General features: G+C 44.5%; 1 protein-coding gene across 1 annotated transcript; it reads right to left on the bottom strand.

Moving 5' to 3' along the window:
- Window positions 1-5: 5 nt before the first annotated feature.
- Window positions 6-27,876, bottom strand: LOC138661886 (sphingolipid delta(4)-desaturase/C4-monooxygenase DES2-like). The gene is made up of 4 exons (XM_069746837.1): window positions 27,739-27,876; window positions 27,347-27,444; window positions 8,186-8,928; window positions 6-728 (listed from the first exon to the last, which is right to left on the bottom strand). The coding sequence occupies exons 2-4, from the start codon at window positions 27,426-27,428 to the stop codon at window positions 585-587; spliced, it is 969 nt and encodes a 322-aa protein (XP_069602938.1). The 5' UTR covers window positions 27,429-27,444; window positions 27,739-27,876; the 3' UTR covers window positions 6-584.
- Window positions 27,877-27,989: the final 113 nt, after the last annotated feature.

Genomic DNA, 27,989 nt, shown 5'->3' with positions numbered 1-27,989 from the left:
TCAGATTCATGGTCTTTCTTGATATTAGTAGCAAATTTTAATTTTTCTAATTCCACATATAAAAAAAACAACAACTTAATAGTAACCAAATACCAACATTACGCCACATTCAGTGCATCATCACGTCATTACACAGGGTAATCACTGCTACTTTCTTCCATACATTAGTGCTAGAGCTTATTTCACAGGTTGGCCACGAGAAAATCAAGACAGATATTTTCTGGTCTGAAGGTTGTCCGAAACGACAACGATGTTAATGATCTTCAGGCTCAGCCTATAAAAATACTGTCTGTCCTATACTCCTATAAGAAGTTATCAGGGGCACAATAAACACTTTGATGAATTCTATTTTATTATCTTTTGGGAGATTCCTTCCTTCATGGCCTCCTCAATCACATGGGAAATTATAGAAGTGGTGACATATTTGGAGTGAGGCAAGGAGGCTCAGAATGGGGACAACACAAAGTCCTATGTCCTTGGGTACGTTTGCTTCACTGGACCACTTTACATCTATATATAAAAAATGAATACATACAGGGCGTTTGCAATGACAAAGAAATAAATTAATGAATCATCTTTGAGTTTCAGTCCTTCTTGGCCAGCTCACATTCTCGCTTCACCCGGGAGAAAGGTCCAAGTTCCTTGCAGAATATGAAATCCCAAAGTACTCGTCCCCATGACGTATGGTAAGGGAGGGTGTCGTAGTATTCGGCAGCAATTCTACGGACCTGTCATAGTGAAAAACAGAATAAATTAATTTATCGCACCAAAGGATGATGACAAAGATTAACAACTAATGTAACCCAAATTACAAATTGACAAAAAATATATATATTGTAGCAATGACAGGTTTGCTAGAGTTAAATCTTATCTCTGCAGGCTTTGATTAGTGCACTTGACTAGCTCTGCATAAAAACAGGCTAGGTGTTCATCTGATGCAGTCTGCTCAGGGAAGCTGACCAGACTGGATGTGTCTTGAAGCTGAAAAGAGAGACAAGCCAGAATCCCTCTCTTAGAAGAATCTACATAGACCGTGTGCAGAGAACCGCAAGTATCCGTGCTTGCTATGGACAATAGCTGTCTTGTTTGACAAAGCTGAGGCTACCCCAGCTGTGCATGAGTAGTCAGGGTCTGTTCGGTATAGTTAGCGCCTGGACAAGGTTAAGGATTTATGTTTATGATTTTGTTTTGGTGCTGTGCCACCTGTGGAAAGCAATAAAAAACTGTATATGTTTGGACCAAAACTAGATTGCCTGTGTGAATGCTACCTAAGCTGTAATGCCTACCAGAGAGAGTGAAACCCTATAATTGGTGGATGAAATGCTGCAGCAGTGTGAACACAGTCTGAGAGCAAGGGGAAGCTTATTAGGCACCTAGTCCACGTGCAGCAACAGCAGGAACAGCAGCAGCTGACCCAACAGGAAACCAACAAACTCCTGATCCAGCAGGATCAACAACAGCAGCAGGAATTAGAGCAACAGCTTCTGCAGCAGCAACAGTTTCATCAGCAGCAGGTTTAACAGAAGATGGCTCTCTTGGCAGAACTGTCCGGGCCCGGGAGATGGCACCACCCGCCAGTCAAAGTGAAGGTAGCTGGGTGAGGCAAATGATATGGGAGGCCTTACAGAAGACTGGAGGATGGCTTTGAGTCTTTCCTGACTGTATTTGGGATTATGGCAGACAGGGAGAAACTGCCCTCAGAGCAATGGGCAGAGGTCCTTGCTCCATTCCTTACGGGGGATCTGCAGAAAGCATACTATGCCCTTGCCCTACAGGGTGCCAAGGAGTGCGATAAGCTGAAGGCGGAGATTAATGGCATGTGTAGGCATCACCCTGGCAGTTTGGGCACACCGGTACACCTCTGGATCTACCAAAAGAACAAACCTCCCCGGTCCCAGATGTTCAACCTGTTACACCTGGTGCAAAAAATGGAAAGAGCTCGAGATCTACTCTCCAGCACAGATGGTGGAAAGAGTGGTAGTGGACCAGTTTATCCACTCACTACCGAAATCTGTGAAAAGCTGGTTTGCCCAAGGAGATCCCCAGAATGCAGATGACCTTGTGACCCTCATGGAAAGATACTTGGCCACAGAGAACTCCCTGAGCAATCAAGGGAGCCTGAGGTCACATTTCTGGGAGACCCAAAAAAGGGTCCCAAGCCAACATTACGGACGCCAAGGTAGCAGGAAATTTGTCACCTTCCCAAAGACAATACTGCCGGGAATCGGTATCCAAAAATAGGGGCAGGGTCTTGGAGTTACCATGTCACAAACATGATTCTCGCAATCAGGTCAATTGAAAGCACTGTAGAATTCCTGAAGAAGTCAACCGGGGGGCAGTCTCAGAGGAGGCAATACAAAAATGGCCACACCCCCTCACCAAATCAGTTTTGGTAAAGTGGTCCCCTGTATGCACTGGGGGGGATGGTAGATGGTTCCCAGCCCTCAGCTTTGGGAAGAGGAAGAGGGGGAGGGTATGTGGAAATGCTAGGTAGGCTAGGGTTAAATCCTATATAATAATAAACTTGGCACTCAGTATTTGAACAAAAAAGAGCTTCCTTTTATTTGTGCATCCAGACAAACATGGTTCTGAATGTTTTCGGTCCGTCACAGGACCTTCATCAGAAGATTCTTTAACATGAGCATGAAAAGGAAGCTCTTTTTTGTTCAAATACTGAGTGGCAAGTTTATTATTATATTTTGACGGGTTGGATACCTGACCTGAGCACCAACAACACTTTTACTAGAGAATGCCGTGTTAGTCTATATTAGGGTTAAATCCTAGCTCTGAAAGCTTGGATTAGTACACCTGCGTACACCTGCATCTGCATACAATCAGGCTAAGTGTTCATCTGAGTCAGTCAGCTCAGTGAAGCTGACCAGACTCGATGTGTGTTGAAGCTAAAAAGTGAGACAAAATTATAATGCCTCTCTGAAAAGAGTCTGCACAGGCCATGTGCAGAGAACCGCAAGTATTATCTCTGGGCGCTGATTGGGAGCCTTAAGAACAGTCTCCCACCTCCCATCATCCACTGCCCTTCTTTTGACTAGCCAGACTGGCATTATGTCACTCGTGCATCCCATCACAATCATGACACTGTGGCAGAATGGCTAATCAAAAGAAGATCTGCAGATGCTGGCAAGTAGGAGGTGATTCTTAAACCAGTGGACAGAGATTTAGGACCTGGCTGTCGTCCTGCAATTGATTTCCACCAACTCTAATATATATGTATGCATATATCAAGAGAATGCCAAGAGTATGCAAAGCAGTCATCAAAGCAAAAGGTGGCTACTTTGAAGAACCTAGAATATAAAACATATTTTCAGTTGTTTCACACATTTTTGTTAAGTATATAATTCCACATGTGTTAATTCATAGTTTTGATGTCTTCAGTGTGAATGTACAATTTTCATAGTCATGAAAATACAGAAAAATCTTTAAATGAGAAGGTGTGTCCAAACTTTTGGTCTGTACTGTATATATATATTGTGAGGCAGTGACTGGTGTTACATGTGAGGGTCGCTGCATGTTCCCCCTAGGATGCGCACAGAGGCGTATTGAGGCCATGAGAGTGCTCTGTAGTCACAGGTGTAGCTGTGGTTCCAATGCAGGCTAAAGTGACTATAGGTTTTGGACATGTTGGTTGTCCAAGGCAGATTTAAGAAAACCTGCTTTGGCTTTGTTGTGTTTTGAAACAGATTGCAGGATGGTGGTCGTGCAGTCTGTTTCATTCATCCGGGTTTTCCATGTGGCTGAAGGCCACAGGTTGCTTGTAAAAACCCCTGAAGCAGAGGGTTGGGTGTGTCAGGTTCAGAGCCAGTGTCAGTGTGGTGTTGGCAGAACAGAGCAGGAGGCTCTGTAGCGCTCCACCTGTGTGAAGCAACACAGGTCAGTGGAGCCAAATGGCCAAGGCAGCTGAAAGCCTGGCACCGCGCAGTGTACACAGCAGTGCAGTCGCCCATGGTAACTGGTCTCAGGAGGTGGACTGGCGTGTTTAGTGACTGTAAACTGGAGGATATGGTTCCTGGCTGCGATCCGGAGGATGTCGTATACTGTGTAATGCTGTGAGTAGAACATTAACACGGCGGTGCAGTCGCCCACGGCAAGAGTCAGAGGTGGGCTGGTATGTTTAGTGACTGTGATCCAGAGGATATGTGCCTGGCTGCAATCAGGAGATGGATTGTCTTGTTCCTGGCTGTGATCCGGAGATGGACTGCCCTGTTTCCCGGCTGCGAACCGGAGGATATTGTGTGCTGTGTTTTTTGAGTTGAACATTAAAGAGACGTTTTGCTTTGAACTTTGCTGGGTCACTGCCTCATCACTGCACAGAGTGCTACCATTGCTCTGCTATATATATACATATATATATATATATATATATATATATATATATATATATATATATATACTGTATATATATATATATACACGCACACACACATATACAGTGGGGCAAAAAAGTATTTAGTCAGTCAGCAATAGTGCAAGTTCCACCACTTAAAAAGATGAGAGGCATCTGTAATTTACATCATAGGTAGACCTCAACTATGGGAGACAAACTGAGAAAAAAAAAACAGAAAATCACATTGTCTGTTTTTTTTAACATTTTATTTGCATATTATGGTGGAAAATAAGTATTTGGTCAGAAACAAACAATCAAGATTTCTGGCTCTCACAGACCTGTAACTTCTTCTTTAAGAGTCTCCTCTTTCCTCCACTCATTACCTGTAGTAATGGCACCTGTTTAAACTTGTTATCAGTATAAAAAGACACCTGTGCACACCCTCAAACAGTCTGACTCCAAACTCCACTATGGTGAAGACCAAAGAGCTGTCAAAGGACACCAGAAACAAAATTGTAGCCATGCACCAGGCTGGGAAGACTGAATCTGCAATAGCCAACCAGCTTGGAGTGAAGAAATCAACAGTGGAAGCAATAATTAGAAAATGGAAGACATACAAGACCACTGATAATCTCCCTCGATCTGGGGCTCCACGCAAAACCCCTCCCCGTGGGGTCAGAATGATCACAAGAACGGTGAGCAAAAATCCCAGAACCACGCGGGGGGACCTAGTGAATGAACTGCAGAGAGCTGGGACCAATGTAACAAGGCCTACCATAAGTAACACACTACGCCACCATGGACTCAGATCCTGCAGTGCCAGACGTGTCCCACTGCTTAAGCCAGTACATGTCCGGGCCCGTCTGAAGTTTGCCAGAGAGCATTTGGATGATCCAGAGGAGTTTTGGGAGAATGTCCTATGGTCTGATGAAACCAAACTGGAACTGTTTGGTAGAAACACAACTTGTCGTGTTTGGAGGAAAAAGAATACTGAGTTGCATCCATCAAACACCATACCTACTGTAAAGCATGGTAGTGGAAACATCATGCTTTGGGGCTGTTTCTCTGCAAAGGGGCCAGGACGACTGATTCGGGTACAAGAAAAAATGAATGGGGCCATGTATCGTGAGATTTTGAGTGCAAACCTCCTTCCATCAGCAAGGGCATTGAAGATGAAACGTGGCTGGGTCTTTCAACATGACAATGATCCAAAGCACACCGCCAGGGCAACGAAGCAGTGGCTTCGTAAGAAGCATTTCAAGGTCCTGGAGTGGCCTAGCCAGTCTCCAGATCTCAACCCTATAGAAAACCTTTGGAGGGAGTTGAAAGTCCGTGTTGCCAAGCGAAAAGCCAAAAACATCACTGCTCTAGAGGAGATCTGCATGGAGGAATGGGCCAACATACCAACAACAGTGTGTGGCAACCTTGTGAAGACTTACAGAAAACGTTTGACCTCTGTCATTGCCAACAAAGGATATATTACAAAGTATTGAGATGAAATTTTGTTTCTGACCAAATACTTATTTTCCACCATAATATGCAAATAAAATGTTAAAAAAACAGACAATGTGATTTTCTGGATTTTTTTTTCTCAGTTTGTCTCCCATAGTTGAGGTCTACCTATGATGTAAATTACAGACACCTCTCATCTTTTTAAGTGGTGGAACTTGCACTATTGCTGACTGACTAAATACTTTTTTGCCCCACTGTATATATATATTTATATAAGCTATATTTACTGAAGCATGTAGTTTGTATAGTGAAACATGGTAAATGACTAGCTTATCACAAAGATCCGCTTCTTTCTCCACTTATAAACCTCTTCTTCTCCCACCCCTATTTCCTTCAGAACTCATTATTCAAGAGGGGAGTAAGCTCAAATCCATTTTGGTCAAAGCAAGACGGACTGCCAAATCACTGAAGTATCAGGTTACAGAGCCTATTAAACTATAAGGAGAGGGAAGAGGGAAACAGGAGTGAGGAGCTGGAACACTGACAAAGGGCAACAAAAGAGATCCATGCTGCATCTTCTGGCAAGTGATGTATCTAACCCCAGAGCAGGAGTCACAGCTACGTAGCTTAGTACTGCTTTTAATATCCTCCATGATTCTGCTTTTGTTTGTTTGCTACACAGAGAAAGAAGAGCAAGAGTCCATCATCTCTGTATGTGCTGTGTATGTGAGACATCATAGCAGTTTGTCTCCACACCCTTGTTACGAGGCAACTGATTATTAGCAATGGAGCCTGCAGTGGGGAAAACTGGCGAAAAATGCAGGATATAAGCAGTGCGTGTGATGTAAGGATTCATGAGTGACTGCAGACTTGTAGCTTAAGACCAGACAACCACGTTAAGCATAAGGGCAGTAGGGGTAGGAATTTACAGAATGAGGATAGTTTAGAATAAGAACATTGCATCATGTCTGAACTCAAGGTGACTGCATTTATGATGCACTTAGGTAATGAGTTACCAAAACGATCAATTTCTTGCTGACAGCAAAGTCCGATCAACCAGTCCTACCTGAAAGCTTAAGTGAACTTTGAATCTATGACTACTGCTCCAAACAGCCTGCCCTGTCCGTGTCACTGTGAGCGTGGAGGTGCCACCATTGATTTGGCGACACAGTCTGGTCCCACCTGTGTCCCTGACTTCCTGCGCTCCCCCATAACTGCATCCAGGGCTAATATTTATCATGACCTCGTGCTGTAATTTCTGCAATAGCCATCTCCAACTTTTGCCTTAAATAAGTAGTGTACAAATGATATTTTGCAGTACACTTGTTAGTCATTTATTGGATATTGTGAGTTATTGAGCTCCTGCAAATGCAACATAAGAATATGGTATAACCACCGGCACAGCTGGGTGGGAGAAACATGCGATTCTGCCTTATGTGGAGTACTTACATACAGAGCTATGGCAGGTAACGTAAGGACAATAGGGGTCCCGAGTACCCCGTTTGGATGCAATGCTGTCAGCTCCTGCATGCTGCTGTTTTCTCCTTCGGCCCCATAGGCAATGGATAAAGTGTTATACTTTCCCCCCACAAATAATGAATGGACCGCAGCACATATGCGAAACCACCACTCCATTCAAATGGGGGGACACGGGACCCCTGTTCTCAGTATAGCTCAGTATCTAAGCACATTTATCGCCCAGGTGCTGGAGGCCTCTCATCTAATGTGAATGGCTGCCTAAACCTTCTAAGTGTGGAAGACAAGGAGGCACCACTTATCACCTTTGGTAATTGTCAGCTTTTTTCTGATGACAGTAATTCTTCCGGACTCCCCTGTACACTCGCAAGCTCCACTTGGTCATACTTACATGTGTCACCAGGATTTTCCCCCCAAAACTATTCATATGTGCATGTAGCTTTTTCAATGACAAGTCCAGCAATATCTTTATATGGCCAGTTTGTTTCTTCCTAACTGAGAAATCAGAGTTCGAATTGATATTCAAATGAGGCTGAAGAGCTATGGTAGATCTGAAGCCTCTGTAACTACAGTTCTATTCCCCACCCAGCGCCACTTCCTCCTTCTGCTTGACTGATGGCTCCTTTGCCGTTAAGTCACACAGCATAGATGCTGTCAGTCCAGCAGGACGTGGCAGAGCTAGGCGGGGAATAGATCTGGAGTGACAGAGGCTTCAGATCTACCATAGCTCTTCAGAATTATTTGCAAATCAATTCAAACACTAATTTCTCGGTGATGGAGGAACAGACTGGTCTTGTAAAAGGTATTGCTGGACTTGCCGATATTTGGTTATTCAGACTACTTTATGTGTATGTGCACCTTTAGCACAATAAGGCAATAGAAAGCTCGGCAACAATGTGATGGCTGGGGTCTTACCTCTGGAAGCTTGCTGCCTGGTATACTCGGAAAGTCATGATGTTCCATGTGGTAGCCAACATTGAAGGTTAACAGGTTAAGCGGTCCGTAATAAGAATAGGTTTCATAACCCTTTAAAAACATATAGTGTTCAGCAATAAAATGTCCAGATATTGGATGAAAACCCATGGACAGGATGGATCCACCTAGTAAGTAGACAACAGGCTTCAAGCCCCACAAGGAATATATAACCAAGTCAAAGGAGAACTGAACAACTGAATTGATGATTTCCATGTGTGTGATGGGTTTAGGATTGATGTATAGTGGGCGAAGGACATAGAGGAGAGGTTGTAAGATGATCCAAATTATCTTGCGTGTCGGAGTGCAGAAAAAGTTCCCCTCAAAATCTGTTGGTATGTCCACGTCCAGGCCATCTCCCCCGAGATACCGGTGGTGGTCAATGTGGTATTTCTTGAAGGATGTTGAGTAGGGCACTGCGATCGGGAGGTTAGCAAACATTCCAAAAAATCGATTCCATCGTGCCGACTTGTTACCAAAAGCAACATTGTGAGAAATGTCATGGATGGCGAGAGTCAATGAATGATTGATCACACCTCCAAATGCGTACGACCAGAAGAAGAGCCACTTCCAAGAAAGATCACGGACGAGATAACAGCAGAGAATCTGAACAAGTACCATGCACGAGACGGTCCATTTCAACTGTGGGTCTGGTCCCATCAAATTCTTGATCTGTGGGTATTTAGCTGAATAAAGAAAAAAAACATTGTGTGAGGTGGCAACAAAATGGGTATTCAGAGGGCGACCTTAGCGCCCAATACTTCAGCAACTTACTGTACACTGAATCTAACGATCTTGGCCAAATCCAGACATCGGCCTATACTGACATTTGTATGGTATAATCAACTAAAACACTTACACCATCGCTATTAGGCCTCATTCAGACATCTGTTTTTAGGTATATGGTTTCATACAGTGTTTAATTTACCACAAATAGTAATAATAATAGCCATCATTTTCAAATTTTCTACCCCAAGAAAGTGGCGTAAATCTCTCCCATGCCCACTTCTATCTAATAATTAAATAAATATTCCTAATTCTGATTTATATTGCTTTTTGGGGTATCTGGCTTGTGCACCGGATCACCAGTACTACATCTCCCTCAGCTTTTCTCGCCCATGATAGCAAATTTGCCAGGACCTATGTTGGAGTAAGGGATGTGTAGTTAGATAACTAAGACGATTGCAGACTTAGGGCTAAGAGGGTAGTAAACCCGTATACTGGAGACCCCCTATAGTAGATAAACTCCATAGTGGAGGGCAATATGGGGTCAATGCAGTCAGACACAGAAGTTCGGTTTAAGCAAGATGTCTCCTGTTCTTTGTTGTTGGCATCTAAAAAAAAATGTAAAACCTATATATCCAGGCCCAAACCATACATTATCCCCTGCACTCACTACACATCAGCTTCCCTGACTATACAGGTGGACTTCTGCCACCACTCCAAAAAAATCCCCAAAAGTTCTTGTGTTGCCTCACAACGATTGACACACTCCACAAGGAGGGTAAGCCACAAAATGCCTCGTGCTTTCTTAAAGGCATTATTCCATTTATTCGGCTCTGGATATAGTCAACATCGCTTTGAGAGATATTTCGCTCTCCTCTCCAGCTTTCGACTGGAGTTTAGCCTTTACGGTATTTATCATCTGGGTATGTGTTATCTGTATTGACCTTATATGTTATAACTGCATCTTGATTTATACATTTTTACAATGAAAACCCAAAAGTTATTATCTCAGTAAATTAGAATACTTTATAACACCAGCCTGAAAAATTATATTAAAATCCGAAATGTTGGTCTACAGAAATATATGTTCAGTAGATGCACTCAATACTTGGTCGGGGCTCCTTCTGCATCAATTACTGCATCAGTGCTGCATGGCATGGAGGCGATCAGCCTGTGGCACTGCTGAGGGGTTATGGAAGCCCAGGTTGCTTTGATAGCAGCCTTCAGCTCGTCTGCATTGTTGGTCTGGTGTCTCTCATCTTCCTCTTGACAATACTCCATAGAATCTCTATGGGGTTACGGTCAGACGAGTTTGCTGCCAATCAAGCGCAGTGATACTCTTGTTTTTAAACCAGGTATTGATACTTTTGGCTGCTGACTTTTGACTGCTGACTTGACAGAAGTCTTTCTGGACATCTGTCAAGTCAGCAGTCTTCCCCATGATTGTACTGAAACAGATTAAGGGACCTTTATAAACGCTTAGGAAGGCTTTGCAGGTGTTTTTTTGTTAATTATTCTAATTTACTGAGATAATGTCTTTTGGGTTTTCATTGGCTGTAAGCCATAATCATCAACATTAACAGAAATAAACACTTGAACACTGTTTGCAATGACTCTATATAATATATGAGTATCGCTTTTTGTATTGAAGAACTGAAATAAATTCACTTTTTGATGATATTCTAATTTTGTGAGAAGCGCCTGTACTGTTCTTACTATTCCTTGAATTGAGCATTTTTCCAGCCATAAAACTGTTTGCGGTTAATAAGTTACTTGGACAGAGATGCCAATCAATAGTGATGGCTGCACCGTGCACATTATCATCATGCAGTTTGCTAATTATTATCAGGATATAGTAACGGTGCCCATAAAGGCTCGAACAAGGAATGTGTAATGAAGTCCTATATTTATGGTCCTATGAGGTATCCAGCGACATCGCAGCCAGAGACATCACTGTCCCAGACCAGATCGTCATCTCCCCTGACATTTGCTAATGGTTTTATCAGTGCGATATGTAGAACAATAGCCGCATACCGCGATGTGCCAGGTGCGGCAAAGACCCGATGTCGGGGGGGAGAATCTGTATCTACATAATTGTCCAGGCAGGTACTTTGCCCCGTCATAGAGATAACGACTCCCTTCCTCTTTATGAGTGTCACTGTGTTGTTAGTTCCCCCTTCTCCACCGCTGACTCTTCTGTACATGGCCATATTCATCCCAAATAATGGTGAGTGCTCAATCAGAAGCCATATAAGTGACATACTCCCTTTCACAAGCATCAAGCCTCATTCACACGTCCAGTTTTCTCATATATGTGCTATCTGTTTTTAAAGGAGTTTTCAGATGTCGGAAAATCCCTGTCCCTCGGCTGAAGTTTGTTTAAAAAATGCAATCTGTGCTTTACTCACCCTGCTCGGGTCCAGCGTTGAGTCTACACCCTGCTTCCAGTGTCTGTAGCGATGTCATCATGTAGACAGCGCTGCAGCTAATTAGTGAGCTCAACAGCTCTGCCCAAGTCGACAGCACGAGGCGCCCAGATCACTGATTGGCTGCAGCGCTGCCGACATGAAATCAACACTGCTGACAATAACAGACACAAGAAGCAGTGGTGGAGACTCAGAACTGGTCTCGAGGAAGGAGAGTATAGCTCAAACAGCAACCGGAGGTCAGGGATTTTTTGATTCCCGAAAACCCCCTTAAGTAAGCACACTGGCACGGTATACTCTATGGGCGATATCACTGTGCCGACAGATGATCCACATAAACAAATGCAGACGTGTCTTACGACTTATTCAGACGTCCATGCAAATGCACATACTTGGACCACCATGCACGTACTGGCCACGGCTTTCCCAACCCCAGTGTGACAGCCTCAAAGAAGTATATGACACTGTCATACTCTGGTCGGGAGAGCCGTGGCCAGTCCAGGCATTGCGGTCTGATATCGGACCGATTTGCACCAACGATTGAACCCACCATGGGTCTCTTGGCCCAAACTCAACTTGTCTCATACATAAGGACGTTGAGTTTGGGTCAACCCGGACATGGGCCGTGAAATGCGGATGTGTGAAGCTGGACTCAGGTTGCCTTTTAATGTCTTCTTTGTGACTGCGCCACCGGGTTCTCCTACAATTGAACTGAACCGAGTTTACATCACCATTGAGTTCTATGGAGGTCTAAGCTAAGCTGAGTTCAACCATCGGAGAAACACGTGTTATGGCAGTAATAGGACTCTGATAAGCCACACTGGTGCCATCTGAATGAGGCCTAACATGGCGCCATACATGGTGCCAAAGATTGGCATGTGGATTGCATCCAACTATGGAGGCAAATCGTCTCTGAGTGTCCACATAGGTTGGATATCTGAGCGCTGCGGCCGAGGCTACATTGTATTGGTGGCAGGTTCAGTTCACTGTTCGATCCCTGTATCTAAATATCTTGACCATCATGACTTGCTATCAGCCCCGCTGATATTTAGCACCCGGGCGAATATGCAGACTGGTGCAGAAGAAAGGTGCCTGATAAAACCAGGGGTTGACTTTAAAGGGTTATATCCATCTTCACAGATAGGCATTGTAGGATGGAGCTTCTAATACAAACACTTTTGCAATTTACTGTTTATAAAAATTTTCATCCATTCTTGAGATATTAACACTTTTCTTGTCTTTTGATTACAGCTGTTGCTTGGAGACCGACCACCGCTGCTAGACACCAGAGCCTGCACACAGTGCTTACAAGCTCATTTTTATTGATTTTTTTATACACTGGGTTTGAAGCCGGCCAAATTTGCTTGAACGCGCTGTTACTTCCTAATACTGGCCAGCATCAGTGCAGCGTTTACAAGCCAGGCAGCAGCGATGGTCGGTCTCCTTGGCAACAAGCTGTAAACAAAAGAAAAGTGGTAACGTCTCGAGAGCAGTTGTAAATTTCGAAAAAAAGCAAATTGCAAAAGTGCTGTTTTTTTTTACAAGCTCTATGTGGCAATACCAATTTGTGAAGATGAGAGCAACCCTTTAAGTACTTCTACCGGCAAGTCCAAGACACAGGCGCCATAAAAATCGCTATAAACATTTGGCTCTCATAAGGCAGAGCATTATATTACCAAGTAATTGTATATTGGCACCCGGTGTAATATGTACTCGCTATAATAACAGATTTGCAGTCATAAATGATTCACTACATCGTAACAATACCAATATTAAATACAATGCCAATCTTACATACAAAGACATTTCACAAGACATCCATAAGTGCAGGCGGTATCAGATGTCTACCATGACACCTGTGCGGTGTTAACCAGCATCCGTCTCACACTGTGACGACAAGTGATTAGTTTTAGTTTGAGGCTCGGCACCTCCATGACGACAACTGACACCTGACACAGTTCTGTGACCGGGGGAAGCGACATAGGTCATCTCCAGGGTGTCCGGGTAATGGAATCTCCCCAGGTACAGTGCGAGCACCATTCTTTACAATGACGTCAGTCCAAAGAAAGACAAGGCTGGAGAAATATTGCCCTGGAGAGCACCAGTCCGATGACGAGTCTTATGTTGGTCTAATGTTGGAATGTCACTATTAGTAAACCATTAATGCCAGTCATCCCTTAGGCCTGTGGTCTTCAACCCTTCTTACCTTCAAGCCACATTCAGCTCTTAGAGATGGTCACGAGCCATACCTACATTGTCCCGAGTAGTGACATTCAAGCCAAAGCTTCTCTAGGAAAATCCAACTGTGATCTTGGCCTCCGCCCTACATTTAGGGTCTCCCTCCTAAAACCATTCAATAATCTTAAAGCGATCCTGGCTGTATCTCCTATCTCCAGAGCTTACCATATCTACCTGTCCACCACCACAACCAGGTCTCGTCTTCTGTGTGGGGCTACTCACAAGAATCACCATCTGGTGACCTTCTCTTCATAGCTGTTTGCTAGACCTGGTGCTCCAGAAATATTGCATACATCATGAGGCTTCTAGCAACATGTGGCTCTCGAGCCATAGGATGGGTACCCCTGTCTTAGGGTATGTGCACACTGAGGTTTTCTTTTTAGGAGGTTTTGGAGCAGAAACTCTCTAAATTCACCTCAAAAGCACAAAACTCCTCAAAAACCTGGAGTTTCTGCTGAATTTGTGCTCTGGAAACAGAGCACAACGACTCTGTGTGCACATACCCTTAGGTTTCATTCACAACGCGCTCTTTTTAAGAGATTTTTGAGCGGATCTGCTCCAAAATCCTCCTCACAAACCACATGAAAACTCTCCCATTTCATTTCTATGGGAAATCCACTTTGCAGTTTATATCAGGAGTTTTTGAAAAACGAATGGTGGAAAAAAATAAAGTGCATGTTACTTTGAAGCGTCTCCTGATAAAATCTGATTAAAACTAGTCAAAAAGATACAAAAACGGCTTAGGAATAAAAACATTTCCAAAACCTTTTCAAAATCATTTCAGGAAAAGCTTCTTCAAGGAAACTAAAAACTCCTCCAAACATTTCTGAAAGATGAAGTATCTCTTGAATTGGTTTTCCCTTAGCTTCGGGGTATGTGCATACATCTTTTTCAGGGCAGTTCCACACGTCCAGATTTTTTCCGGTACCGGAATTATCCGTGTTCGTGTGCCCGTGCGTTTCTGTGGCACATCAGTGTGCCGCCCGTGTGCCCACCGGGTACCACACGCACCGTGCAGGAGACAGCGCTAAAGTTTAGCGCTGTCCCCTGCATCTGGTGCTGAAGCCGCGATTCATATCTTCTCTGCAACAGCGTTTGCTGTAAAGAAGATATGAATAATCCTTTTTTTTTTTTCGTTTCTCGTGTTTAAAATAAAGGTCCATGTTCGCCCGCCCGCTGTTCTTAAAATACTCACCCGGCTCCCTCGCTGGCTGGCGCTGCTTCCTGTCCTGGCCGCACCTTGTACTGTATGAGCGGTCACGTGGGGCCGCCGATTACAGTCATGAATATGTGGCTCCACCTCCCATAGGGGTGGAGCCGCATATAGTAACATAGTAACATAGTTAGTAAGGCCGAAAAAAGACATTTGTCCATCCAGTTCAGCCTATATTCCATCATAATAAATACCCAGATCTACGTCCTTCTACAGAACCTAATAATTGTATGATACAATATTGTTCTGCTCCAGGAAGACATCCAGGCCTCTCTTGAACCCCTCGACTGAGTTCGCCATCACCACCTCCTCAGGCAAGCAATTCCAGATTCTCACTGCCCTAACAGTAAAGAATCCTCTTCTATGTTGGTGGAAAAACCTTCTCTCCTCCAGACGCAAAGAATGCCCCCTTGTGCCCGTCACCTTCCTTGGTATAAACAGATCCTCAGCGAGATATTTGTATTGTCCCCTTATATACTTATACATGGTTATTAGATCGCCCCTCAGTCGTCTTTTTTCTAGACTAAATAATCCTAATTTCGCTAATCTATCTGGGTATCGTAGTTCTCCCATCCCCTTTATTAATTTTGTTGCCCTCCTTTGTACTCTCTCTAGTTCCATTATATCCTTCCTGAGCACCGGTGCCCAAAACTGGACACAGTACTCCATGTGCGGTCTAACTAGGGATTTGTACAGAGGCAGTATAATGCTCTCATCATGTGTATCCAGACCTCTTTTAATGCACCCCATGATCCTGTTTGCCTTGGCAGCTGCTGCCTGGCACTGGCTGCTCCAGGTAAGTTTATCATTAACTAGGATCCCCAAGTCCTTCTCCCTGTCAGATTTACCCAGTGGTTTCCCGTTCAGTGTGTAATGGTGATATTGATTCCCTCTTCCCATGTGTATAACCTTACATTTATCATTGTTAAACCTCATCTGCCACCTTTCAGCCCAAGTTTCCAACTTATCCAGATCCATCTGTAGCAGAATACTATCTTCTCTTGTATTAACTGCTTTACATAGTTTTGTATCATCTGCAAATATCGATATTTTACTGTGTAAACCTTCTACCAGATCATTAATGAATATGTTGAAGAGAACAGGTCCCAATACTGACCCCTGATCACTGTAAATGAGCGGCCCCACGTGACCGCTCATACAGTGGTAGTTCTGTAGAATGGCATACTATGAGTATCAGATATCTCATTGTCTATAACAAGATTAACAGGTTTCCTTCTGTTTCCAACATCTAAATCTCCAATTATTACCTCTTCTTACAATATGATGTTGATATTGGCAGAATCTTATGTTGGATAGAAACTTTCCACAACTCAGCGATCACTGTTCCAACCGGATGTTTAATGTCCTCATACTGTTAGGACTGGCGGAACGCACCGAGTAAAAAGTAAGATGTTATTAGGTGTGTTCGCACTCCAGGGTCCACCGTGCAGGTGAGAACCTGCTGCAAGCAAATGGCAGCGCTATATGGCGGTAGAAGTGAATCCTGTTAAGTCACAGGGCCGGGGTACCGCACAAAAGAGCGCAAGCAAGGAGTCACCGAACTCAGTCCCAAGACTCGGGATTTGAGTACGTCTAGACTACTTGCGCTCGGCACCGCTACTGGGTGTAAGAGGTAAACTGAAATAATAATTTTGAGCACGAGAGTGCGAGCTGTGCCGTACTGGCGGACGCCACTAACCACCCAGACTGGCGGTCACAGCAGTAGGCGCTGTTTCGTGTGTTAAGGCTGTGAGTTCAGTCGGGCGCTAGATAGCAGCCATACACCTTACGCGAACAGTCATACACAAGGGATGGATTTTTTAAGGAACGACTTGCACTCATCAACACACACACGATTACAAATGTACACTAGCGCATGGCCGTGCGGTCATGCGAACCTTTTATAGCTGCAGCATGTACAGGACCTTCCCAGAAGGACCAATGGGAGGCTGCCACAGAAGTTGAGCACCTTCAGGACCTTCCTGGAGGACCAATAGAATCTGCTGCAGTTTTTGAGCATATGACCCTCGATCCTCAATGGGAGATCTTGCCCTGGGCCTGCTCAGAAGAGGAAAAGCAGGACTTAGTCCCAAAAGCATCTGCTTGCCGCTTCCCAGCATTGGCCTCAATGGCAGAAGCTGGAAAAGCAGCAGTAACCCTTTTGCACAGAGTGAGACTGAGCAAGACGCTGGGACCGACGTCTCTGCTGAGCAGGCTCCACTGCGGCTGGAGAAGAATGGGAGACCGCAGCGGAGATGGCCCGAGATTCCCCCTGTGCAGAGGCGGGAACTCGACCCCTAACACATACACATTTGACATCTCCTTGTTCTTATAAATTCTCAAGAAAAGAGGGATATTTAATTTATTGTTTACTGTCCATTGCCTAGGTTACCGGCCACCTCTGCAGTCTAGCAACCAAGGCAGAGCATGAGCAACGAGTAATTTTTAAATAGAGCTGCCCGGATTGCGAGAGAGCACTGTTATCTCCTGATTTCAGCCGGCTTCACTGCAACTGCATGCCTCCGATACCGCAGGGGCAACACTGCCTCATATAGTAACATCCGAGAGTGCACAGTTTGGGCAAGAGGCTCAGTGATTCCGCTGGTCCAAACCGTCAATTAAGTACAATCGGAACGTTCAAATCACAGAAAACCCTTAATCTGCCTACTTTAGCGAGACCAGCAGACAATCTTATGAATATGGGGTGTGGGGACACTCACCCAACGGATGATGCTGGGGGACCAAAAGATCGGGCATGTAGCACTCTAACATCTGATCCTTTCAGATTACTGATGATAAGCTGCAGCATACGCCACTCTCCCCATAGGCTTAGCTGAGTACTCCTGTGTATGGGGGAGATGGGAAGATATAGATGTCGGCCAAACAAGCAATTTACCTATATTGTAATTTTGGGCTTCAAGGTAACACTTTATCACAAGTGACTTGCACAAAAATTGTGGGATTAACACAAACTCATTGGTTATGGAAAATCTCGTAAGTTAATACTCCAACAGGTTTTTAGAAATTGACTGGAAATTTGTAGTGATGGTCTGGCATCACTGAGATCGTACGGTGGTAGACCCTCAACTTAACATCTTCATGTAGCATCGTCTTAGAAGGACAGATTCCACTTTAATGCTCTACACACCTGTAGGAAACTAAGATGATATCAAACTCCCAGAACATGAGTGCATCTCCCATGGTCCTACATCGCTGAAGGAACTACTGCCATCTAAGACCATCTTACTAGATCTGTTGAAGGCCAAAATGTCATCTGTAATGAGGAAGCTATAGTACCCTGAATAGAGGCCTCCAGGTCGTTGTGCGGCACAGTCGGTGATCCATCATGAACAACTTATTAATTGGCTTCTGAAGTTAACAGAACCTATTTTTACCTTTCTCTGAATCCTTCTAATTAGAACGTTCACAAGGCAAGTCTGGACCTGGAGGATACAGGCATAACATTTGCTCCAAACCACAAGGGATATTTCCTTTCCCCTTCCGAGACACTTTATTGTGTTTTCATTCAATTCTCAGCTTTCCTAGAGTCGTGAACAGTAGGTCTGTGCCGATTCACCAAGAATGACGTCTAGATAAAGAGTGTGCCGGATTGAGATGTGCCAAATCCAATAAGAGCGGTGCACCTTTTAAATAATTTGGTACACCACCATTACTGTGAGATTGTACGATTCAGGGACTGGAGTACCATTCTGTTGTAATTTACGCCTCTCTTTACTAGCGGATTGGAAATAATGATAAATTTGTCTGCCACGCTTGACCATGCCTTCTCCAGCTAAACTTTACGCACTTTTCGAAAAGTTGGCGGAGCTGGAGTAAAAACTTCAAAAGTCGTTAAATGTTTGTGCAATTAAGAGTTGTGCACCATATGATTTTGATGCCAAAAATACTGTATATTCTTCATAATGCGCCAGTTTGGATACCATGCGGGAGATTTAGACAGATTAATTCTCTGTTCATGAATTTGATATGGGGGAGACAGCATCCGCGTATCAAACTGGAGACACTTCAGCGACCCAAGGAAGATGGGGGATTGGCATTGCCTAACCCTGAAATATATTTTCTTGCAGCCCAGAGTCAGCATTTAAAAGGCTGGGTGCATGAAGGGTCATCTGGGGCGGTACAGCGGCTGATGGAAGTGGTGACAAAAAGAAGGCCAGTGGTACAATGTTTGGAGGATGGATCCCTGGGGGCTCTGGGGAAATTATACCCGACTGTGTTGATACGCAGGCTGTGGGGTAGGCTGAGACATATACGGGGGGTCACGGATTTGACTAGATTCTCACCGCTATGGCATAACAGCAACTTACAGGAGTTTGAGGCACTGGGGGTACTGACAGAATGGCAGGTCAAAGGGATTCAGTACGTGTATGAAATAATTGAGCGAGGTGAATTGAAATCATTTTCCCAATTACAGGCGGAATTTGGTCTTGGGACTGTGGGGGAATTTCAGTATTTGCGGATGAGGCATGCTTTTGGAGCTCAGAGTAGAAACGGAGGTATTGGAATTCAGAGGGATATAGTACCGGAGTATGTGTGTAATGAAGGGACTACTGGGGGAGTCATATCTACTTTGTATAAAGATCTGTTGCACACTTTCCTATTGGGGTTTCCAATAATGGCGAGAGCTAAGTGGGAGAGGGATCTGGGTCCAATGGAGAATGAGACTTGGGAGTCGGTGCTAGAATGGGTCCCACGATTGTCACTGAGCGAACCGTATAGACTGTCACAGCTCTATGTGATACACAGGGTTTATAAGTCACCGATGGTGCTATATAAGGCTGGTTTGTGTGATGATTCTGAATGCCCGAGGTGTAAAACTGCAGATGCTGATATACTCCATATGATGTGGACGTGTCCGAGACTGGCTGCTTTTTGGGTGGTAGTTTTGAGTCGTATGGAAGGTGCGTATGGATGTAAGGTGCCAAGGGATCCTATAGTGTGCTTGTTGGGATGTGTGGATGAGATTGGAGTGGATAACAACCTAAAGATAGCTATTGCCAGATTGTTATACATGGCTAGGAAGGTAATAGCTCGAAATTGGATTAGGGAAGAACCGCCGTCAAGAGGAGAGTTCCTCCAGTATGTGAAGCAGGGCCTGACACTGGAAAAGGGGTTTTATACAAAAAGAGGGAAAATCGAAATGTTCAATAAAATGTGGTCTCCGTGGATTGCTATGGGATAGGGGTATTATAGAGGGAGAGTTAATTAAGGTTCCTAATTAATGGTAATGTTAAATGTGGCTTATATTATTGGCCGAGGGATTAGATAGTATATTGGTCTAATGATGGAAGTGCTAACCAAGGTGAGCTGCTTTGTTGGGTGGGGTTGGGGGGTGGTGGGATTGAAGGGGAATGTTTGAAGGGGGGGAAGAAAGCTTTGTATTGAAAATAAGAATGTAACATGTCATTTATCTTGTTATTCTTAATAAAAATTTATTTGAATAAAAAAAAAAAAAAGAGTTGTGCACCATTTCAGGCTGAAAACTGCTGGATGGGCCAAAATGCTAAGAGTTACACATAGTGAGGTGGAATTGGTGGGCGACATTTCACAGTTAGGAGACTGTCAGGAGACTAGACAAGCTATGCACATCAATGCCTCGTCTGATGTCAGGTCAATTTTAAAATGCGAATAGAATATTATAAAAATGATTATCTGTATGTTCTGGAAGCATTCATCACCTCATTGTATTAAATGCTCTCGAACATTAATTGTACAACGGTAATTCCCAGTGCATCTCAAGGCTATGGTGACTGCTAGATTGCGCTCTCATTCCTGGGAGATTTTTCAGTCCCTTGGAGAAAAGACTTAATTAAAATTCCCTTCAACCCTTTGGTAAAGAGCGGTACGCATATAGAGGCACTTTAGGGATTATTACTATTATCTAGACCTGATGGATGGGGTGCATTTAATTTAGTACTTTTTATTAGATTTTTGGCCCATGTAATAGGAACTGGGAGAGTGTGTGACGCTGTGACCATTTTCCTTTGTTACACTATGTACATAAATCAGGAGGCAGTTCGGTAGTAAACTGAGAATTTGCCCTTCGCTGTTTAGCGGCTCCAGTGTTTGGGATGACCCTGGCTACTCACCTGCAATGCTCAGGTACGGTATAAAAGGGGCAGCGAAGACACAAGAGGACGGCTCTCTCAGTGCTCCGGGGAAACTGCTGCAGGAGTAAAGCAATTGTTTGGTTTGGAACTATGCACCATTCCTAGTTCTGGTTAGTCAGGATTTTTCCTGTTTAGTTAGCAGCCAGCCGGTTTAGGATTTATTTTGTATCATTTGTATTTAGTCATGTTTTTGCACAAACCAAATAAAACTGGTTGTGGACAGTTGTATCAAACCTGGCTGGTATGAACTGTATCTTGGAGTGACTAAAATGACAGTCAAGCCCTTGAGATGACGATCCTGGGAGCTAATCTCCTAATTCTGTCACATATCCCCTATACGCACTACGCTGGCACAAAACTCCAGCGGGTTGTATGTTGCAGGGCTGAGGAGTTGGAGTCATGGAGTCAGAGTCGGAGCCCATTTTGGTGGAGTCGGAGTCATGGAAATTGAGGAGTCGGAGGTTTGGCTTACCGACACCACAGCTCTGTCAGGGTTATGGAGTCGGAGCCCATTTTGGTGAAGTTAGAGTCGGTGTCATGGAAAATGAGGAGTCGGAGTTGAAGTCGGTGGTTTGGCTTACCGACTCCACAGCCCTGGTATGTTGTAGGTTAAATCTGTTGCTTCTGCAAAACCAAACATTGCAGACATGGAGGATGTTGTTAAACAACTGATCCAGACAACCGCGGATGAGCAACAGACCACTGCGGATGAGCAACAGACAACTGTGGTTGAGCAACAGACCACTGCGGATGAACGCCAGACCACTGTGGACGAGCGTCAGACCACTGCATATGAGTGACAGATGATGGCGGATCAGCAACAGACCACTAAGGATTAGCGACAGACCACTGCAGATGAGCAACAGACCACTGCGGATGAGCAACAGACCACTGCGGATGAGCAACAGACCACTGCGGATGAGCAACAGACCACTGACAATGAGCAACAGACCATTGCAGATGAGCGACAGACCACTGCGGATGAGCAACAGACCATTGCGGATGAGCGACAGACCACTGCGGATGAGCAACAGACCACTGTGGATCAGCAACAGAACACAGCAGATGAGCAACAGACCACTGAGGATGGGCAACAGATCACTGCAGATCAGCAACAGAACACTGCAGATGAGCAACAGACCACTGTGGATCAGCAACAGACAACTGCGGACGAGCGACAGACTACTGCAAAGACATACTGTTAGGCAATTTAGATTGTGAGCCCCATCGGGGACAGCGATAATAATGTGTGCAAACTGCAAAGCGCTGCGGAATATGTTAGCGCTATATAAAAATAAAGATTATTATTATATTATTCTTATTGCTGCAGATGAGCGAAATGATCGGGAGGGAGATGTCACTCCTGCGCTGCTGCTGATGAATCCACAATGATTTCCTACGGATAAAATGTATTTAAAAAAATGCCACTTTATGTTGTGTGTATATTTCAGATTTGGGGGCATTTAGGATATTACAGGACGGTTCTGGGTCGGGTAATGAAAGGCTTGAATTTTGGATAGTGAGTGTTGGTAATTACTATTATTATTATTTATTTGTTATAGCGCCATTTATTCCATGGCGCTTTACATGTGAAAAGAGGCAAATATAGACAAACACAATTAAACATGAGCAAAAAAAAAAAAAAAACAAGGCACACAGGTACATAAAGAGGGAGGACCCTGCCCGCGAGGGCTCACAGCCTGCAGGGGATTGGTGAGGATACACTAGGAGAGGGAAGAGCTGGCTGTGTGGCGGTTCATTAGGTTGAGGATCACTGTTGTGGCTGTAGGCTTGTCGGAAGAGGTGGATCTTCAGGCTCTTTTTGAAGGTTTCTATGGTTGGCGAGAGTCTGATATGTTGTGGTAGAGGGTTCCAGAGTAGGGGGAATGCGCAAGAGAAATCTTGTATACGATTGTGGGAAGAGGAGATAAGAGGGGAGTAGAGAAGGAGATCTTGTGAGGATCGGAGGTTGCGTGTAGGTAGGTACCGGGAGACGAGGTCACAGATGTATGGAGGAGACAGGTTGTGGATGGCTTTATATGTCATTGTGAGGGTTTTGAACTGGAGTCTCTGGGTGATAGGAACCCAGTGGAGGGCTTGGCATAGGGGAGAGGCTGGGGAATAGCGGGGAGACAAGTAGATTAGTCGGGCAGCAGAGTTTAGAATAGATTGGAGGGGTGCGAGAGTGCTAGAGGGGAGGCCACAGAACAGGAGGTTGCAGTAGTCGAGGTGGGAGATGATAAGGGCATGCACTAGTGTTTTTAATTATGTACCTCTCATTGTAATCCTGCCTGTGATAGACACTTAGATGACTACAGAACAGGAAGTGTCAGTCTATTTTGAGGCTCAGTTAGAAAGAAAACTGTAAAATTTCAAGATATTTGTTTAATCAAGATAATGACAATTATGTATTTAAAAAAATCTTTAAAAATATGTTTAAAAGGATTTCCCACTATTTTAATATTGATGACTTATCTTTCGGATAGTACATTATCATCAGATCGTTGGGGGTCCGACATGGATCTGTCATTAAAGGGGTTGTCCAGGTTTGTTATGATAGTCTACAGTTACTCTATGTGACTGCAAACTTGTGAATCCTCAAACGCGTTGTCAGGATTCTCTAGTGGCGAGAGCGGTCAGTCATGTAACTGCGAGTATTTGATATGCATACTTATGGCCACATTCTGACTAGACATCCGTGGCCGCACGACTAGTGGGAATGTGGTCGGAAATCGCATACTTGCAATCACATGAGCGACCGCTCTCACTCACCAGCACTGTGCACGCCGTCAGGATACAAAAAGTCTGCAGTAACATACTGTAGAGTGACTGCAGACTTATATGACAAACCTGGATAACCCCTTTAACTCGGGCAGTGATTGGATGTAAACAGGGAACAGAGTTGGAACAGCTCAGCTCCATTCACTGGTTGGAGGCTGTAGGAGAGAACGGCCGCTCAGCGTCTACACAACTGAATAGGAGAGGTCAACACTATCAATAGCAAAGTAGTAGACGACCCTTTTAACACAAAGAACTAAATGCGAACATTTAGGGGAAGAATGTATCACTCCCCCTCCTTAGTAATGTTCCAAATTAGAGCCATAATTTTCATTATTTGGGACTTCTTTCTAGTCTTTCATTCCTTATGGCACATTTCAGAGCGCTTATAAATGAGATGTTGCATTCAATAGGCTGACAAATTTGTCATAATTTGATCCAAAAAATTGGTGTCAACTATGGCGCAACTGTATGGCAGCCCAGATTTGCTTGCCTGGTGCATGAACAGCCAGAATGCTGCTAATTTGTTGAAAGGTGCGTACCTCCGAATAAATAAGGCGCGTCTTAATTCTGGCATATAAAATACAGACTTAATAAAACCCGGCAGAGTCTCCATAACTGCTACCTTGTGTTCCATTTGTGCCCCACTTCCAATAGTGAGCAGCCTAATAACTGGACGAAGCTTCTGCAGTGCGTTAGTCCCTTGGGTGGACAGTAGTAGTGGTGCGCAAACGATTAAGCACTTGTGAGAAACTAAATTCAACTTCTTAAAGGGGTATTCCAAGTTGGAACAAATTATCAGTAGAGACGGGCGACCCCGAACAGTAAAGTTTGGCATCCATACCGAACACCTACTGTTTGGGCACGGACACCAAACACAAACTTCCCCAGGAAGTCCATGTTACTGTTCGGGTTCGGCCCCCGAACATTAGGTGTTGTGTATGACAGCGTGGCAAACACTGCTTCTGATCGGCGATAAAATCATCACCGCTGGTCACATAGCCGCGGTTCCCACACTGTCAGATGACAGCGTGAGCCCGCAGCTGTGATCGGAGGTATAAAGTTCACCTCCGGTCACTGGTGTTAGCTGATGGGACTACTGCTCCCATCAGCCGATGCGTGAGAGCAGGAGTGACTGATGGGAGTATTAATCAGCTGGTGCCCGCGCGGTAAATAAATAAAAAAAAAGAGGTTTCTTGGTGTTGTGCATGACAGCGCGGTAAACATTGTTTTGATTGGCAGTAACATCATTTCCACAGATCAGACAGTCACAATTCCCAGCGTGAGCCCGCAGCTGGGATCGGAGGTATAAAGTTTACCTCCGATCACTGTCATGGGCTGATGGGACTACTGTTTCCATCAGCCTATGTGCTTCCGCTAATTACAGCAGGCGGCGGCTGATGGAAGTATTCATCAGCTGGCGACGGCTGATGGAAGTATTCATCAGCTGGCGACTGTGCTCCAAATACATTTTTTAAAAAATGGCGTGGGTTCCCCTGTTTTTTTTTTATATAACCAGCCGAGGCTGAGGCCACCGCAGTTCATTGGCCTGGCTGGGAACGCAGCCTCAGTGACCGGAGACTAGCTCAGTGACGTCACCGCTAGTCACTGATGCTGCGCTCACAGCAGCTGATTCACCAGTGGTTCTGAGCATGGATGGTTGCATCTTGGCACCGTCCAGGTTAAAAACTATTTATCCCCCAGACATGGATTATGGCATGAGACAGAACGACCAACAGGTGCGGGATATTGTTTTGTTTTTTTTGTTTTGTTTTATTTCAAGGGATTCAGTGGAATTAGGCGTTAGGTGAGTATGACTGTTTGTTGTTTTTAAATAAAAATGGAAAAGTGTTTTGTGTTATTTAAATTAAAGGACTTTACTCTTGTTGTGTCTTTATTTACATTATAACTATAAGATTAGTAATAGATAGGTGTCTTATAGACGCCTCTCCATTACTACGCCATGGGCTTGATGTCACCAGATAATACAATGGTGACATCAACCCCACAAATATGAACCCCACTTGCCACCACTACAGGACAAGTGGGAAGAGCCGGGCAAAGTGCCAGAATTGACGCAGCTAATAGATGTGCCTTTTCTGGGCAGCTGATGGCTGCTATGTTTAGGCTGGGGAAATGGTCAGTATCTGTGGCCCCTTAAGTCTGATAATACCAGCCCCCAGCTGTCTGCTTTAGCAAGGCTGGTTGTCAAAAATGGGGGGGACCCCACGCTGTTTTTTTTAAATTAATTATTTAAATAATTTTAAAAAATCAGACAGGGCACCCCTCTATTCTTGATAACCTGCCTTGCTGAAGTTGACAGCTGAGGGTTGCAGCCCCCAGCTGTGAGTTTTGCCTGGCTTTTTATCAAAAATACAGGGGTATCCACACTGGTTTATTTATTTATAGCGCAAGCGGCAGGTGATGAATACTCTCATCAGTCGCCACCTGCTCTTGCTCTTATTAGCGGCAGCAGGCGTTGTCTGATGGGAGCAGTAGTCCCAACAGCTGACACAAGTGACAGAGATAACTTTACAACTATTATCACAGCTGCTGGCTCATGCTGACTTTAGAAAGAATGGGAACTGCGTCTGTCTGACCGGAGGTGATGATTTTACTGCGGATCAGAGGTGGTGTTTGCCGTGCTGTCATGCACATGACAGCGTGGCAAACACTGGATGTTCTGGCTCCCCATTCAAGTGAATGGGTTCCGTGTTGGGGTTCAGGTCCAGGTACTGTTATGGTACCCGAACCAGAACTTTTTGGAACTGTTCAGCTGAACCCGCCGGATCCGAACATTCAGGTGTCCGCCCATCTCTGGGTATCACCAATCCACAAGATAGGTGATAACTTATAGATGAGTGGGGGTCTGATTGCAGGGACCCCACTGATTGCTGAAACAGGCAACTTTTATCTCAGTCATAATGAAGTGGCAGTGCGTATGTTCGACCAAAGCTCAATTCATTCATTCCCTATGGCACTTTCAGAGCAAGCTGAAAAAAACCATTACAGCAGTCCTATAGAGAATGAATGGAGGGGTGGCTGAACATACACATTGCAGTGGTCTCACATACGCAGGGATAAAAGTGCCCCATTGTGGTGATCGGTGACAATCACAACCCCACAATGTGGAGCGAATGTGCTGGGATAATGTGTTATCTGAGCATGCTCGTGCACTAACCGCATGTCTGGCGGGTGTTCGACAGCAGCAACACATGCAGACAATCCCTGCATGTGTTGCAGCTGTTGAAAAGCCACAACACATGCAGCTGCGGCGACTCAAACATATTTTTTGAGCACGACGAAGACACTCGGTTAGCACCTGAGCATGCTCAGATAACACCTTATCAGAGCACGTTAGCTCATCACTAAACCCCACGGATCTAAAAGTTATCACATCCTGTTCCAAAGTCCTTGTGTAAGCGAGACATTAAAATACTAAACCCTATCAATTAGCCTAGTGCCATTACTAAGGTACGTATCATAGAAGTATGGGGGACAACGTACAAAAAAGAACAAGAAAGTGTCACTGTAGCCAAATACTCTCAGAAATCACACGCTATACGCATCAATAACATACACATGTACTCACCCAATATCTCTTTCCTTCTGTCCGAGTGCGGCTGGTCTGTGTACACCCACTCGAAGTTATCCCTTACCACTTTATTGCCCATGGTGGAAAATCAGGTTCTAGAATGAAGACCACACATTGTATTATTACATGCTATTCTCGTTCCTGTGTGTGGTTATTAGGATTCTGCACTTGTTATAATTTGCTGTTTATATATTAATCCATATTTTAGTATTTGGAGTGACTAAAGTTAGCAATGCTCGCACCCTCTAATGTAACTCTGGGGTGGGGTAACTGCTGTCTACACCCAGATTCTCGACTATAACAATATATAGGTAAATCAATGACCCAATATTATACTATGGTGCCTGCTGATGGTATAAGTCGTAGGACTATCAGTAATGGTACCATACCTGGGATGTGTCCTATGGTCAGCGCTGCAGAGAGGAACGAGAGAGACAGAGAAGGAGGAAAAGAGAGTGACAAGGTGTGCGAGAGTGTCATAACCTAGGGGAGGATCAGTCTCACCCCGGACTCCGCGCTCTTACAGGATACGCCCGCAGTTTCAACAGAAAAAAAAAACTATTACAGATAAGATGCCCATGTGACTACAAGTCCAACCTGTTAGTCTATAAAAGCGCAGAATACTCCCCAATCCCACGTC

Source organism: Ranitomeya imitator, chromosome 2 (genome assembly GCF_032444005.1).
Source record: "Ranitomeya imitator isolate aRanImi1 chromosome 2, aRanImi1.pri, whole genome shotgun sequence".
In the NCBI taxonomy this organism is placed as follows: Eukaryota; Metazoa; Chordata; class Amphibia; order Anura; family Dendrobatidae; genus Ranitomeya; species Ranitomeya imitator.
This window is presented reverse-complemented; position numbering and strand designations above follow the sequence as displayed.

Coding starts and splice junctions, on each gene's coding strand:
- LOC138661886 (XM_069746837.1), bottom strand. CDS start 27,428: ATGGGCAATAAAGTGGTAAGGGATAACTTCGAGTGGGTGTACACAGAC. Junction 8,929..27,346: donor CAGAAGGAAAGAGATATTGG/GTGAGTACATGT, acceptor TTCTTTATTCAG/CTAAATACCCACAGATCAAG. Junction 729..8,185: donor CAGGCAGCAAGCTTCCAGAG/GTAAGACCCCAG, acceptor TCACTATGACAG/GTCCGTAGAATTGCTGCCGA.